This window comes from Triturus cristatus, chromosome 6 (genome assembly GCF_964204655.1).
Source record: "Triturus cristatus chromosome 6, aTriCri1.1, whole genome shotgun sequence".
Taxonomy (NCBI): domain Eukaryota; kingdom Metazoa; phylum Chordata; class Amphibia; order Caudata; family Salamandridae; genus Triturus; species Triturus cristatus.
Window position 1 is genome coordinate 21,317,967 of NC_140589.1, and position 14,387 is coordinate 21,332,353.

Here is a 14,387-nt window from a genome sequence, read left to right on the forward strand (position 1 = left end):
GGGAGCAGTAGGCTCCTCTGTGCATATGCCAGCTCAAAACGGTTCAGGGGCTACCTGCCCCTGCTCTGGCGCGAAACTGGACAAAGGGAAGTGGGTGTAACCACCCACTCCCCTGACCCTCCCATAGGAGTGGTCATAGAGCTAGTCCCTCCCTTTCTTTTAGTATAAGATAGGGAACCCTTGCCATTGCAAACTAGATATCCCTGGACAACGCTCTGAAGAAGAATCCTGGACTTTCGACATTCCACTACCTTTGGAAGACTGAAGAATCTCCCTTGGAGTCAAGGAGCGACTCCCCTGCTTGGCAGGCACCAAAACTTTGAATCAACGGTCGCGAACTTTCCCGCTCCCGCCGGAGGCCCGAGTCCGAAGTCCCTGCAGCCCCGGAAGTGGATTTCCTGACTTCTTGACGGCCATCTTGAGTCCCCAGCAGAGCTGAGGCGAGTGGACCCCACGAGTGACGAGGAACAGCAATACCCGGGTACCGTGCACTATATTAGAGTGCAATCCCTTCACGACGTTCTACGAACTTTTGCATTGGACCACATGTGGTCCAAGCCTCCAGCAGGATTTCCACCGAAGATCAGAGGCCTACCTCGTCCCTAGTGACTGTGGGCTCCTGTGAAGTGAATCCTCCAGAGGCGTATTTGCGATCCCTTGCCGGTTGGCTTGTGGGTCCTCTGAAGACTTTTCTACAGAACCAAAGGGCTCCCCTGGTTGCTCCAGGCCTGCCCTGACTTACCCTTGCTGGGTGAGTCCTGAGACCTTGCTGGTCTGCAACGCTGACTATCTTCACTTTCCACGAGACTTACTGTTGCCAAGGCTTGGTTGCTCCAATCCGGTTGCCGACACCTCAGTAAGCTGCAGACTTCGTGGAACACTCCGAATCCAGCTCCTGGTCGTCGTCGACACCTCCTGGACCTCGTGGCTGAAGAGTCAAGACACCCGTGATAACCTGAAATCACCCGACGACTGTGGGCATCCATCTTCCTGGGCCCGGGTCACTGGCAAGTGACTTTGAACACGGTCTCCTCTGCTTTCAGGTCTGAATCCAGCCTTGGATTCCACCGGACACTTCTCCTGTCTTCACAAGCAGCAAGTCTTCTTTGGCTCCGATTAAAAAACGATGCCGTGACCCGACACCAAAAGACACCTATGCACCCGGCTTCCCTGGGTGAGGTAACTCGTGCACTCCGGTGCTCCTGTGTGTGTTGGCTCTAGAACTACTTACCCTGTAAGTGTCTTGATTGTAGACTCTCCTGAAGTATCCTAAAACTTTAAAATTCCAACCGCGACTTGCTCCATTGAAGTCTATTGGGACACTGTATGCGTCTCCCGTGGGTTCTTTACTTACCTGCCTTGGGTGGATTAGTGAGGCCCCAGCGCTTCTGAAGACCTTAGGCCTTCTCCCTTCTCAAGTCGTTCTTCTTATACCTCTTTTTTAGTATGTGGTCTGGTACGCCCCATGGGCCCCAGCCATATAGGTGCTTAATTTGTTGTGAAACATTGATTTGTGCATATGTTCCTGACATCTAATCTCAAAGAGATTAGTTGAGTGTCTAGAAATAAATACATATATATTTTATATATTTACCTGTGTGGTGTCTTTTCATTTGGTAATTCAAGAGATTATAAGGTAAAACAAGCTGCTTTACATTCCTCAGAGGCTTAGCCTGAAGGCTGCTCTCCACAGCTACCACTAGGATAGCTTTCTTTAAAAAGGTTGTCTTAAACCTATCTACCATAAGAGTCGAATTGGACTGGTGCAAGGTGGCCACTATAACTAGTGTCCAGCATATGCCAGGCCAACTTCTCACAATAAGGGTAGCTGGTTTCCTGGTATGGAGGACTTTGTGCGTTAGGCAGGCCGTTTTGAAGCTGCAGCTGGCTTCGGGGAGCTATTTGATATTTTTAGGGAGGGGGAGGTGTGATAGCGTATTTTTACTCCAGCGACCATCCTTGCTGCTGTATTTGGTGTGGCTCTAAAGGGGATAGGTACCACTTTGTGGTGCCAGTTACGGTGGTGTTCCGATAGTCCAGTTGAGACCGTACCATCGCTCCTGTGGTGGTCTTTAAGTCCTTCTGAGGGATTAAGGGTTTGATTTTGTGTGGGAGTTTTAGATTGTATAATGTGCTCTCTGCTGTGTTTTGTATGTGTCGGTTCATGCTCCAATTTGGGTCCAGGGTGAGCCCCAGAGAGTACGGATTCAGATGGCGTCCGTTCTCAGTTCACAGCATCCTCTCCAAGCAGGGAAAGTCCTCATGTTCTAGCTGGGGTAGTGACCTCTTCCTCACCCTTCCTTCACAGGCCGTCCTGCCACTGGTACCGTGATGGGACGCTGATCACGGATGATGGCAGCACCTATGCAATCAGTGGCAAGGAGCGCACGCTCACCTTGAAGAGTGCCACCCCCGAAGACAACGGGGTGTACTACTGCTGCTCCAAGAATGTGGCGGGCCAGCTCTGCAGCAGCGACAACTTCACACTCAACATCATTGGTGAGTGGCAGAGTTCATTGGTAAACCGAATACATGTTCGTGAACGTTACCTTAAAGCATGGTTCTCTAATCCTCTGGAGGTGCGTGTGTGCGTGCGTGCCTGTGCATGCGTTCCCACTCACAGTGGCATCGCATCAGCTCCATGCTTCTACCGAAGTGTGGGTACAGTTGCAAGAGGCAGGAGGCGGCCACATGGGCGTTGGCCCCATCTGGCTGCATACTCCAGGGTGTCCGACAGATGTTACAGGTGAACTGGCCCAGTGGTGCTGGTGACGGGACCCGTCCGTCCTCGGGAGTAGGAAGTTTAAATACATTCGTGGTCATCTTAGAAAGGCGAGTAGTACTTGTACTAAGCGTTCGCTGCTCCATCCAAGATTGAGATTGGAAGGAGGGTTCATATGGATTCCCCACAGGACACAAGTCCTATAAAAAGAAGTGGAGGGACTGACCAAGTAAGACAATATGCAAATGACCAGTCACGACGTGGCGCTCTCCAATAAATAAAATAGTGCTATTTAAATTGTGTGTGAATACTGGGACAGACTAACCCACCTGACAGTCTTACAGTGTCTGCATTTATATAGGGACAGAACAAAGGCAAAAGCTGCCTCTCTTAAGTACCTGTGAAGAGAAGGCAAGCTGCGTGCCTTTGTTTCCCTCTGTGGCATGTACATTTAAATGTAAGGTTCCAGGCGGCCCCCAGTCAGCATGTACAAACAAACGGAGGCCGGTGGCACCTTAACTTCAGCCCAGCTGGAGGTGAAAAAAGCCCCCTCCCTGCCTGCTCGTTGCTGCTGGGAATGGAAAGCAGGCAACATGCAGGTGCTGCTGAACCTGTCCCACTGTCTGAAAATTACAGCAAGTTCAGCATATTTGTGTGAGGCCCAACTTCTGGGCAGAGGAGACGGCGTCCACCCTGTGAAAAGAGTGGGGGGACGCAGTGTGCGTGCGTGTACCCCCGACTCGAGCCCTGATTCCCTAACACACCTGCTAGTGCAGCTTCTCTTTCATCCTGGCTTCTAAGGGTAACCAGTGCATGTCTCAAACTCTGGGAAGCTTGCTCCGATTCCATCCTGTGGCCATGGGCTTGCTGTAGATTGAAAGATTGCCTTAAGCATGGCGAGGGAGGGTTGGGGTTGAAGAGAATGCAGGCAGAGGGTCAGCTAAAGAGCTAGCAGTCGCGTCAGGACTCCAGTTGGGTTTGGTGGAAAAGCTGTTAAAGGGCTTTACTCTGCATTACTCCTCTTCCTGCTAAACTAGGGAGTTGAGTTCAAAGAGGCCTGGCTGCCACCGATGACACATATCATGGAGTGGCGGAAGAGCTGGCTTGTGTTCAAAGATGAGCTAAACCCTCCATTCCTCTTAAGCAGCTTCAAGGCGCTGACTTGTGAAGAGTGAATACAAGAGAATGTTCCTACTAGTGAGTAGTGGATTCTTTTATCTTTGCTTTTCTTTAGATGAGAGCTTCCCGACTCCATTGGTCATCCCAGAAGATCAGATTGTAAACAAGAACGAGGAGGCCTTCTTTCACTGCGCTTTCACGGCGGTGCCTCCCCCCGTGCAGGAGTGGTTCTTCGACAACTCTCTTATCACCAACAAGAGCCGGTAGGGTTAAGGATGTGGTCAGTAGACTCATTGTGTATTCATCTTTTTTTTCTGCTCATCGCAGCTTTCCTTTGCCTCTCTGTGGTGTTCACATGTCCCCCCCCCCCGCTTCTCCTGCTCATTGCAGCTTTCCTTTGCCTCTCTCAGTGGTGTTCACATGTCCCCCCCCGCCTCTCCTGCTCATTGCAGCTTTCCTTTGCCTCTCTGGTGTTCACATGTCCCCCTCTCCTCTCCTGCTGATTGCAGCTTTCCTTCGCCTCTCTGTGGTGTTCACATGTCCCCCTCGCCTCCTGCTCATTGCAGCTTTCCTTTGCCTCTCTGTGGTGTTCACATGTCCCCCTCGCCTCCTGCTCATTGCAGCTTTCCTTTGCCTCTCTGTGGTGTTCACATGTCCCCCTCGTCTCCTGCTCATCGCAGCTTTACTTTGCCTCTCTGTGTTCACATGTCCCCCTCGCCTCTCCTGCTCATTGCAGCTTTCCTTTGCCTCTCTGTGGTGATCACATGTGCCCCTCGCCTCTCCTGCTCATTCCAGCTTTCCTTTGCCTCTCTGTGGTGTTCACATGTCCCCCTCGCCTCTCCTGCTCATTGCAGCTTTCCTTTGCCTCTCTCTGTGGTGTTCACACGTCCCCCTCGCCTCTCCTCTCATTCCAGCTTTCCTTTGCCTCTCTCTGTGGTGTTCACATGTCCCCCTCCCCTCTCCCCTCTCCTGCTCATTCCAGCTTTCCTTTGCCTCTCTGTGGTGTTCACATGTCCCCCCCGTCTCTCCTGCTCATTCCAGCTTTCCTTTGCCTCTCTCTGTGGTGTTCACACGTCCCCCTCGCCTCTCCTCTCAATGCAGCTTTCCTTTGCCTCTCTCTGTGGTGTTCACATGCCCCCCTCGCCTCTCCCACTCATTGCAGCTTTCCTTTGCCTCTGTGGTGATCACATGTCCCCCTCGCCTCTCCTGCTCATTGCAGCTTTCCTTTGCCTCTCTGTGGTGTTCATATGTCCCCCTCGCCTCCTGCTCATCGCAGCTTTCCTTTGCCTCTCTCTGTGGTGTTCACATGTCCCCCTCGCCTCTCCTGCTCATTCCAGCTTTCCTTTACCTCTCTCTGTGGTGTTCACATGTCCCCCTCGTCTCTCCTGCTCATTCCAGCTTTCCTTTGCCTCTCTGTGGTGTTCACATGCCCCCCTCGCCTCTCCTGCTCATCGCAGCTTTCCTTTGCCTCTCTGTGGTGTTCATATGTCCCCCTCGCCTCTCCTGCTCATTGCAGCCTTCCTTTACCTCTCTCTGTGGTGTTCACATGTCCCCCTCGCCTCCTGCTCATCGCAGCTTTCCTTTGCCTCTCTCTGTGGTGTTCACATGCCCCCCCTCGCCTCTCCTCTCATTGCAGCTTTCCTTTGCCTCTCTGTGGTGTTCACATGTCCCCCTCGCCTTTCCCACTCATTGCAGCTTTCCTTTGCCTCTCTGTGGTGTTCACATGCCCCCTCGCCGCTCCTGCTCATTGCAGCTTTCCTTTGCCTCTCTGTGGTGATCACATGTCCCCCTCGCCTCTCCTGCTCATTCCAGCTTTCCTTTGCCTCTCTCTGTGGTGTTCACATGTCCCCCTCGCCTCTCCTGCTCATTGCAGCCTTCCTTTACCTCTCTCTGTGGTGTTCACATGTCCCCCTCGCCTCTCCTGCTCATCGCAGCTTTCCTTTGCCTCTCTCTGTGGTGTTCACATGTCCCCCTCGCCTCTCCTGCTCATTGCAGCTTTCCTTTGCCTCTCTCTGTGGTGTTCACATGTCCCCCTCGCCTCTCCCACTCATCGCAGCTTTCCTTTGCCTCTCTGTGGTGTTCACATGTCCCCCTCGCCTCCTGCTCATTGCAGCTTTCCTTTGCCCCTCTCTGTGGTGTTCACATGTCCCCCTCGCCTCTCCTGCTCATTCCAGCTTTCCTTTGCCTCTCTGTGGTGTTCACATGCCCCCCTCGCCGCTCCTGCTCATTGCAGCTTTCCTTTGCCTCTCTGTGGTGTTCACATGTCCCCCTCGCCTCTCCCACTCATTGCAGCTTTCCTTTGCCTCTCTCTGTGGTGTTCATATGTCCCCCTCGCCTCCTGCTCATTGCAGCTTTCCTTTGCCTCTCTGTGGTGTTCACATGTCCCCCTCGCCTCCTGCTCATTGCAGCTTTCCTTTGCCTCTCTGTGGTGTTCATATGTCCCCCTCGCCTGTCCTGCTCATTGCAGCTTTCCTTTGCCTCTCTCTGTGGTGTTCACATGTCCCCCTCGCCTCCTGCTCATCGCAGCTTTCCTTTGCCTCTCTCTGTGGTGTTCACATGTCCCCCTCGCCTCTCCTCTCATTGCAGCTTTCCTTTGCCTCTCTCTGTGGTGTTCACATGCCCCCCTCGCCGCTCCTGCTCATTGCAGCTTTCCTTTGCCTCTCTGTGATGTTCACATGTCCCCCTCGCCTCTCCTGCTCATTGCAGCTTTCCTTTGCCTCTCTCTGTGGTGTTCACATGTCCCCCTCGCCTCTCCCACTCATTGCAGCTTTCCTTTGCCTCTCAGTGGTGTTCACATGTCCCCCTCGCCTCTCCCACTCATCGCAGCTTTCCTTTGCCTCTCTGTGGTGTTCACATGTCCCCCTCGCCTCCTGCTCATTGCAGCCTTCCTTTACCTCTCTCTGTGGTGTTCACATGTCCCCCTCGCCTCTCCTGCTCATTGCAGCTTTCCTTTGCCTCTCTGTGGTGTTCACATGTCCCCCTCGCCTCCTGCTCATTGCAGCCTTCCTTTACCTCTCTCTGTGGTGTTCACATGTCCCCCTCGCCTCCTGCTCATCGCAGCTTTCCTTTGCCTCTCTCTGTGGTGTTCACATGTCCCCCTCGCCTCTCCTGCTCATTGCAGCTTTCCTTTGCCTCTGTGGTGTTCACATGTCCCCCTCGCCTCTCCTGCTCATTGCAGCTTTCCTTTGCCTCTCTCTGTGGTGTTCACATGTCCCCCTCGCCTCTCCCACTCATCGCAGCTTTCCTTTGCCTCTCTCTGTGGTGTTCACATGTCCCCCCCGTCTCTCCTGCTCATTGCAGCTTTCCTTTGCCTCTCTCTGTGGTGTTCACATGTCCCCCTCGCCTCCTGCTCATTGCAGCTTTCCTTTGCCTCTCTGTGGTGTTCACATGTCCCCCTCGCTTCCTGCTCATCGCAGCTTTCCTTTGCCTTTCTCTGTGGTGTTCACATGTCCCCCTCGCCTCTCCTGCTCATTGCACCTTTCCTTTGCCTCTCTCTGTGGTGTTCACATGTCCCCCTCGCCTCTCCTGCTCATTCCAGCTTTCCTTTGCCTCTCTCTGTGGTGTTCACATGTCCCCCTCGCCTCTCCTGCTCATTCCAGCTTTCCTTTGCCTCTCTCTGTGGTGTTCACATGTCCCCCTCGCCTCTCCTTCTCATTCCAGCTTTCCTTTGCCTCTCTGTGATGTTCACATGTCCCCCTCGCCTCTCCTGCTCATTGCAGCTTTCCTTTGCCTCTCTCTGTGGTGTTCACATGTCCCCCTCGCCTCTCCCACTCATTGCAGCTTTCCTTTGCCTCTCAGTGGTGTTCACATGTCCCCCTCGCCTCTCCCACTCATTGCAGCTTTCCTTTGCCTCTCAGTGGTGTTCACATGTCCCCCTCGCCTCTCCTGCTCATTGCAGCCTTCCTTTACCTCTCTCTGTGGTGTTCACATGTCCCCCTCGCCTCTCCTGCTCATTGCAGCTTTCCTTTGCCTCTCTCTGTGGTGTTCACATGTCCCCCTCGCCTCCTGCTCATTGCAGCTTTCCTTTGCCTCTCTGTGGTGTTCACATGTCCCCCTCGCCTCTCCTGCTCATCGCAGCTTTCCTTTGCCTCTCTGTGGTGTTCACATGTCCCCCTCGCCTCCTGCTCATTGCAGCCTTCCTTTACCTCTCTCTGTGGTGTTCACATGTCCCCCTCGCCTCTCCTGCTCATTGCAGCTTTCCTTTGCCTCTCTGTGGTGTTCACATGTCCCCCTCGCCTCCTGCTCATTGCAGCCTTCCTTTACCTCTCTCTGTGGTGTTCACATGTCCCCCTCGCCTCCTGCTCATCGCAGCTTTCCTTTGCCTCTCTCTGTGGTGTTCACATGTCCCCCTCGCCTCTCCTGCTCATTGCAGCTTTCCTTTGCCTCTGTGGTGTTCACATGTCCCCCTCGCCTCTCCTGCTCATTGCAGCTTTCCTTTGCCTCTCTCTGTGGTGTTCACATGTCCCCCTCGCCTCTCCTGCTCATTGCAGCTTTCCTTTGCCTCTGTGGTGTTCACATGTCCCCCTCGCCTCTCCTGCTCATTGCAGCTTTCCTTTGCCTCTCTCTGTGGTGTTCACATGTCCCCCTCGCCTCTCCCACTCATCGCAGCTTTCCTTTGCCTCTCTCTGTGGTGTTCACATGCCCCCCTCGCCTCTCCTGCTCATTCCAGCTTTCCTTTGCCTCTCTGTGGTGTTCACATGTCCCCCTCGCCTCTCCTGCTCATTGCAGCTTTCCTTTGCCTCTCTCTGTGGTGTTCACATGTCCCCCTCGCCTCTCCCACTCATCGCAGCTTTCCTTTGCCTCTCTCTGTGGTGTTCACATGCCCCCCTCGCCTCTCCTGCTCATTCCAGCTTTCCTTTGCCTCTCTGTGGTGTTCACATGTCCACCCCATCTCTCCTGCTCATTCCAACTTTCCTTTGCCTCTCTCTGTGGTGTTCACATGTCCCCCTCGCCTCCTGCTCATTGCAGCTTTCCTTTGCCTCTCTGTGGTGTTCACATGTCCCCCTCGCCTCTCCTGCTCATTCCAGCTTTCCTTTGCCTCTCTCTGTGGTGTTCACATGTCCCCCTCGCCTCCTGCTCATCGCAGCTTTCCTTTGCCTCTCTGTGGTGTTCACATGTCCTCCTCGCCTCTCCTGCTCATCGCAGCTTTCCTTTGCCTCTCTGTGGTGTTCACATGTCCCCCTCGCCTCTCCTGCTCATTGCAGCTTTCCTTTACCTCTCGCTGTGGTGTTCACATGTCCCCCTCGCCTCTCCTGCTCATTCCAGCTTTCCTTTGCCTCTCTCTGTGGTGTTCACATGTCCCCCTCGCCTCTCCTGCTCATCGCAGCTTTCCTTTGCCTCTCTGTGGTGTTCACATGTCCCCCTCGCCGCTCCTGCTCATTGCAGCTTTCCTTTGCCTCTCTCTGTGGTGTTCACATGCCCCCCTCGCCTCTCCTGCTCATTCCAGCTTTCCTTTGCCTCTGTGGTGTTCACATGTCCCCCTCGCCTCCTGCTCATCGCAGCTTTCCTTTGCCTCTCTCTGTGGTGTTCACATGCCCCCCTCGCCTCTCCCACTCATTGCAGCTTTCCTTTGCCTCTGTGGTGATCACATGTCCCCCTCGCCTCTCCTGCTCATTCCAGCTTTCCTTTGCCTCTCTCTGTGGTGTTCACATGCCCCCCTCGCCTCTCCCACTCATTCCAGCTTTCCTTTGCCTCTCTCTGTGGTGTTCACATGCCCCCCTCGCCTCTCCTGCTCATCGCAGCTTTCCTTTGCCTCTCTGTGGTGTTCATATGTCCCCCTCGCCTCTCCTGCTCACTCCAGCTTTCCTTTGCCTCTCTCTGTGGTGTTCACATGCCCCCCTCGCCTCTCCTGCTCATCGCAGCTTTCCTTTGCCTCTCTGTGGTGTTCATATGTCCCCCTCGCCTCTCCTGCTCATTCCAGCTTTCCTTTGCCTCTCTGTGGTGTTCACATGTCCCCCTCGCCTCTCCCATTCATTGCAGCTTTCCTTTGCCTCTCTGTGGTGTTCACATGTCCCCCTCGCCTCTCCTGCTCATCGCAGCTTTCCTTTGCCTCTCTCTGTGGTGTTCACATGTCCCCCTCGCCTCTCCTGCTCATTCCAGCTTTCCTTTACCTCTCTGTGGTGTTCACATGTCCCCCTCGCCTCCTGCTCATTGCAGCTTTCCTTTGCCCCTCTCTGTGGTGTTCACATGTCCCCCTCGCCTCTCCTGCTCATTCCAGCTTTCCTTTGCCTCTCTGTGGTGTTCACATGCCCCCCTCGCCGCTCCTGCTCATTGCAGCTTTCCTTTGCCTCTCTGTGGTGTTCACATGTCCCCCTCGCCTCTCCCACTCATTGCAGCTTTCCTTTGCCTCTCTCTGTGGTGTTCATATGTCCCCCTCGCCTCCTGCTCATTGCAGCTTTCCTTTGCCTCTCTGTGGTGTTCACATGTCCCCCTCGCCTCCTGCTCATTGCAGCTTTCCTTTGCCTCTCTGTGGTGTTCATATGTCCCCCTCGCCTGTCCTGCTCATTGCAGCTTTCCTTTGCCTCTCTCTGTGGTGTTCACATGTCCCCCTCGCCTCCTGCTCATCGCAGCTTTCCTTTGCCTCTCTCTGTGGTGTTCACATGTCCCCCTCGCCTCTCCTCTCATTGCAGCTTTCCTTTGCCTCTCTCTGTGGTGTTCACATGCCCCCCTCGCCGCTCCTGCTCATTGCAGCTTTCCTTTGCCTCTCTGTGATGTTCACATGTCCCCCTCGCCTCTCCTGCTCATTGCAGCTTTCCTTTGCCTCTCTCTGTGGTGTTCACATGTCCCCCTCGCCTCTCCCACTCATTGCAGCTTTCCTTTGCCTCTCAGTGGTGTTCACATGTCCCCCTCGCCTCTCCCACTCATCGCAGCTTTCCTTTGCCTCTCTGTGGTGTTCACATGTCCCCCTCGCCTCCTGCTCATTGCAGCCTTCCTTTACCTCTCTCTGTGGTGTTCACATGTCCCCCTCGCCTCTCCTGCTCATTGCAGCTTTCCTTTGCCTCTCTGTGGTGTTCACATGTCCCCCTCGCCTCCTGCTCATTGCAGCCTTCCTTTACCTCTCTCTGTGGTGTTCACATGTCCCCCTCGCCTCCTGCTCATCGCAGCTTTCCTTTGCCTCTCTCTGTGGTGTTCACATGTCCCCCTCGCCTCTCCTGCTCATTGCAGCTTTCCTTTGCCTCTGTGGTGTTCACATGTCCCCCTCGCCTCTCCTGCTCATTGCAGCTTTCCTTTGCCTCTCTCTGTGGTGTTCACATGTCCCCCTCGCCTCTCCCACTCATCGCAGCTTTCCTTTGCCTCTCTCTGTGGTGTTCACATGTCCCCCCCGTCTCTCCTGCTCATTGCAGCTTTCCTTTGCCTCTCTCTGTGGTGTTCACATGTCCCCCTCGCCTCCTGCTCATTGCAGCTTTCCTTTGCCTCTCTGTGGTGTTCACATGTCCCCCTCGCTTCCTGCTCATCGCAGCTTTCCTTTGCCTTTCTCTGTGGTGTTCACATGTCCCCCTCGCCTCTCCTGCTCATTGCACCTTTCCTTTGCCTCTCTCTGTGGTGTTCACATGTCCCCCTCGCCTCTCCTGCTCATTCCAGCTTTCCTTTGCCTCTCTCTGTGGTGTTCACATGTCCCCCTCGCCTCTCCTGCTCATTCCAGCTTTCCTTTGCCTCTCTCTGTGGTGTTCACATGTCCCCCTCGCCTCTCCTTCTCATTCCAGCTTTCCTTTGCCTCTCTGTGATGTTCACATGTCCCCCTCGCCTCTCCTGCTCATTGCAGCTTTCCTTTGCCTCTCTCTGTGGTGTTCACATGTCCCCCTCGCCTCTCCCACTCATTGCAGCTTTCCTTTGCCTCTCAGTGGTGTTCACATGTCCCCCTCGCCTCTCCCACTCATTGCAGCTTTCCTTTGCCTCTCAGTGGTGTTCACATGTCCCCCTCGCCTCTCCTGCTCATTGCAGCCTTCCTTTACCTCTCTCTGTGGTGTTCACATGTCCCCCTCGCCTCTCCTGCTCATTGCAGCTTTCCTTTGCCTCTCTCTGTGGTGTTCACATGTCCCCCTCGCCTCCTGCTCATTGCAGCTTTCCTTTGCCTCTCTGTGGTGTTCACATGTCCCCCTCGCCTCTCCTGCTCATCGCAGCTTTCCTTTGCCTCTCTGTGGTGTTCACATGTCCCCCTCGCCTCCTGCTCATTGCAGCCTTCCTTTACCTCTCTCTGTGGTGTTCACATGTCCCCCTCGCCTCTCCTGCTCATTGCAGCTTTCCTTTGCCTCTCTGTGGTGTTCACATGTCCCCCTCGCCTCCTGCTCATTGCAGCCTTCCTTTACCTCTCTCTGTGGTGTTCACATGTCCCCCTCGCCTCCTGCTCATCGCAGCTTTCCTTTGCCTCTCTCTGTGGTGTTCACATGTCCCCCTCGCCTCTCCTGCTCATTGCAGCTTTCCTTTGCCTCTGTGGTGTTCACATGTCCCCCTCGCCTCTCCTGCTCATTGCAGCTTTCCTTTGCCTCTCTCTGTGGTGTTCACATGTCCCCCTCGCCTCTCCTGCTCATTGCAGCTTTCCTTTGCCTCTGTGGTGTTCACATGTCCCCCTCGCCTCTCCTGCTCATTGCAGCTTTCCTTTGCCTCTCTCTGTGGTGTTCACATGTCCCCCTCGCCTCTCCCACTCATCGCAGCTTTCCTTTGCCTCTCTCTGTGGTGTTCACATGCCCCCCTCGTCTCTCCTGCTCATTCCAGCTTTCCTTTGCCTCTCTGTGGTGTTCACATGTCCCCCTCGCCTCTCCTGCTCATTGCAGCTTTCCTTTGCCTCTCTCTGTGGTGTTCACATGTCCCCCTCGCCTCTCCCACTCATCGCAGCTTTCCTTTGCCTCTCTCTGTGGTGTTCACATGCCCCCCTCGCCTCTCCTGCTCATTCCAGCTTTCCTTTGCCTCTCTGTGGTGTTCACATGTCCACCCCATCTCTCCTGCTCATTCCAACTTTCCTTTGCCTCTCTCTGTGGTGTTCACATGTCCCCCTCGCCTCCTGCTCATTGCAGCTTTCCTTTGCCTCTCTGTGGTGTTCACATGTCCCCCTCGCCTCTCCTGCTCATTCCAGCTTTCCTTTGCCTCTCTCTGTGGTGTTCACATGTCCCCCTCGCCTCCTGCTCATCGCAGCTTTCCTTTGCCTCTCTGTGGTGTTCACATGTCCTCCTCGCCTCTCCTGCTCATCGCAGCTTTCCTTTGCCTCTCTGTGGTGTTCACATGTCCCCCTCGCCTCTCCTGCTCATTGCAGCTTTCCTTTACCTCTCTCTGTGGTGTTCACATGTCCCCCTCGCCTCTCCTGCTCATTCCAGCTTTCCTTTGCCTCTCTCTGTGGTGTTCACATGTCCCCCTCGCCTCTCCTGCTCATCGCAGCTTTCCTTTGCCTCTCTGTGGTGTTCACATGTCCCCCTCGCCGCTCCTGCTCATTGCAGCTTTCCTTTGCCTCTCTCTGTGGTGTTCACATGCCCCCCTCGCCTCTCCTGCTCATTCCAGCTTTCCTTTGCCTCTGTGGTGTTCACATGTCCCCCTCGCCTCCTGCTCATCGCAGCTTTCCTTTGCCTCTCTCTGTGGTGTTCACATGCCCCCCTCGCCTCTCCCACTCATTGCAGCTTTCCTTTGCCTCTGTGGTGATCACATGTCCCCCTCGCCTCTCCTGCTCATTCCAGCTTTCCTTTGCCTCTCTCTGTGGTGTTCACATGCCCCCCTCGCCTCTCCCACTCATTCCAGCTTTCCTTTGCCTCTCTCTGTGGTGTTCACATGCCCCCCTCGCCTCTCCTGCTCATCGCAGCTTTCCTTTGCCTCTCTGTGGTGTTCATATGTCCCCCTCGCCTCTCCTGCTCACTCCAGCTTTCCTTTGCCTCTCTCTGTGGTGTTCACATGCCCCCCTCGCCTCTCCTGCTCATCGCAGCTTTCCTTTGCCTCTCTGTGGTGTTCATATGTCCCCCTCGCCTCTCCTGCTCATTCCAGCTTTCCTTTGCCTCTCTGTGGTGTTCACATGTCCCCCTCGCCTCTCCCATTCATTGCAGCTTTCCTTTGCCTCTCTGTGGTGTTCACATGTCCCCCTCGCCTCTCCTGCTCATCGCAGCTTTCCTTTGCCTCTCTCTGTGGTGTTCACATGTCCCCCTCGCCTCTCCTGCTCATTCCAGCTTTCCTTTACCTCTCTGTGGTGTTCACATGTCCCCCTCGCCTCCTGCTCATCGCAGCTTTCCTTTGCCTCTCTCTGTGGTGTTCACATGCCCCACCTCGCCTCTCCCACTCATTGCAGCTTTCCTTTGCCTCTCTGTGGTGTTCACATGTCCCCCTCGCCTCCTGCTCATTGCAGCTTTCCTTTGCCTCTCTGTGGTGTTCACATGTCCCCCTCGCCTCCTGCTCATTGCAGCTTTCCTTTGCCTCTCTGTGGTGTTCATATGTCCCCCTCGCCTGTCCTGCTCATTGCAGCCTTCCTTTACCTCTCTCTGTGGTGTTCACATGTCCCCCTCGCCTCCTGCTCATTGCAGCATTCCTTTGCCCCTCTCTGTGGTGTTCACATGTCCCCCTCGCCTCTCCTGCT

General features: G+C 54.7%; 1 protein-coding gene across 1 annotated transcript in view; it reads left to right on the top strand.

The window, feature by feature from the left end:
• The window catches only part of PTK7 (protein tyrosine kinase 7 (inactive)), a 632,664-nt gene that overhangs the window by 265,245 nt on the left and 353,032 nt on the right, over nt 1–14,387 (top strand). The window contains exons 4-5 of the mRNA XM_085610156.1: nt 2,309–2,499; nt 3,957–4,104. Of these exons, the coding sequence (XP_085466282.1) occupies nt 2,309–2,499; nt 3,957–4,104 (339 nt within the window). The remainder of the gene's footprint in view (nt 1–2,308; nt 2,500–3,956; nt 4,105–14,387) is intronic.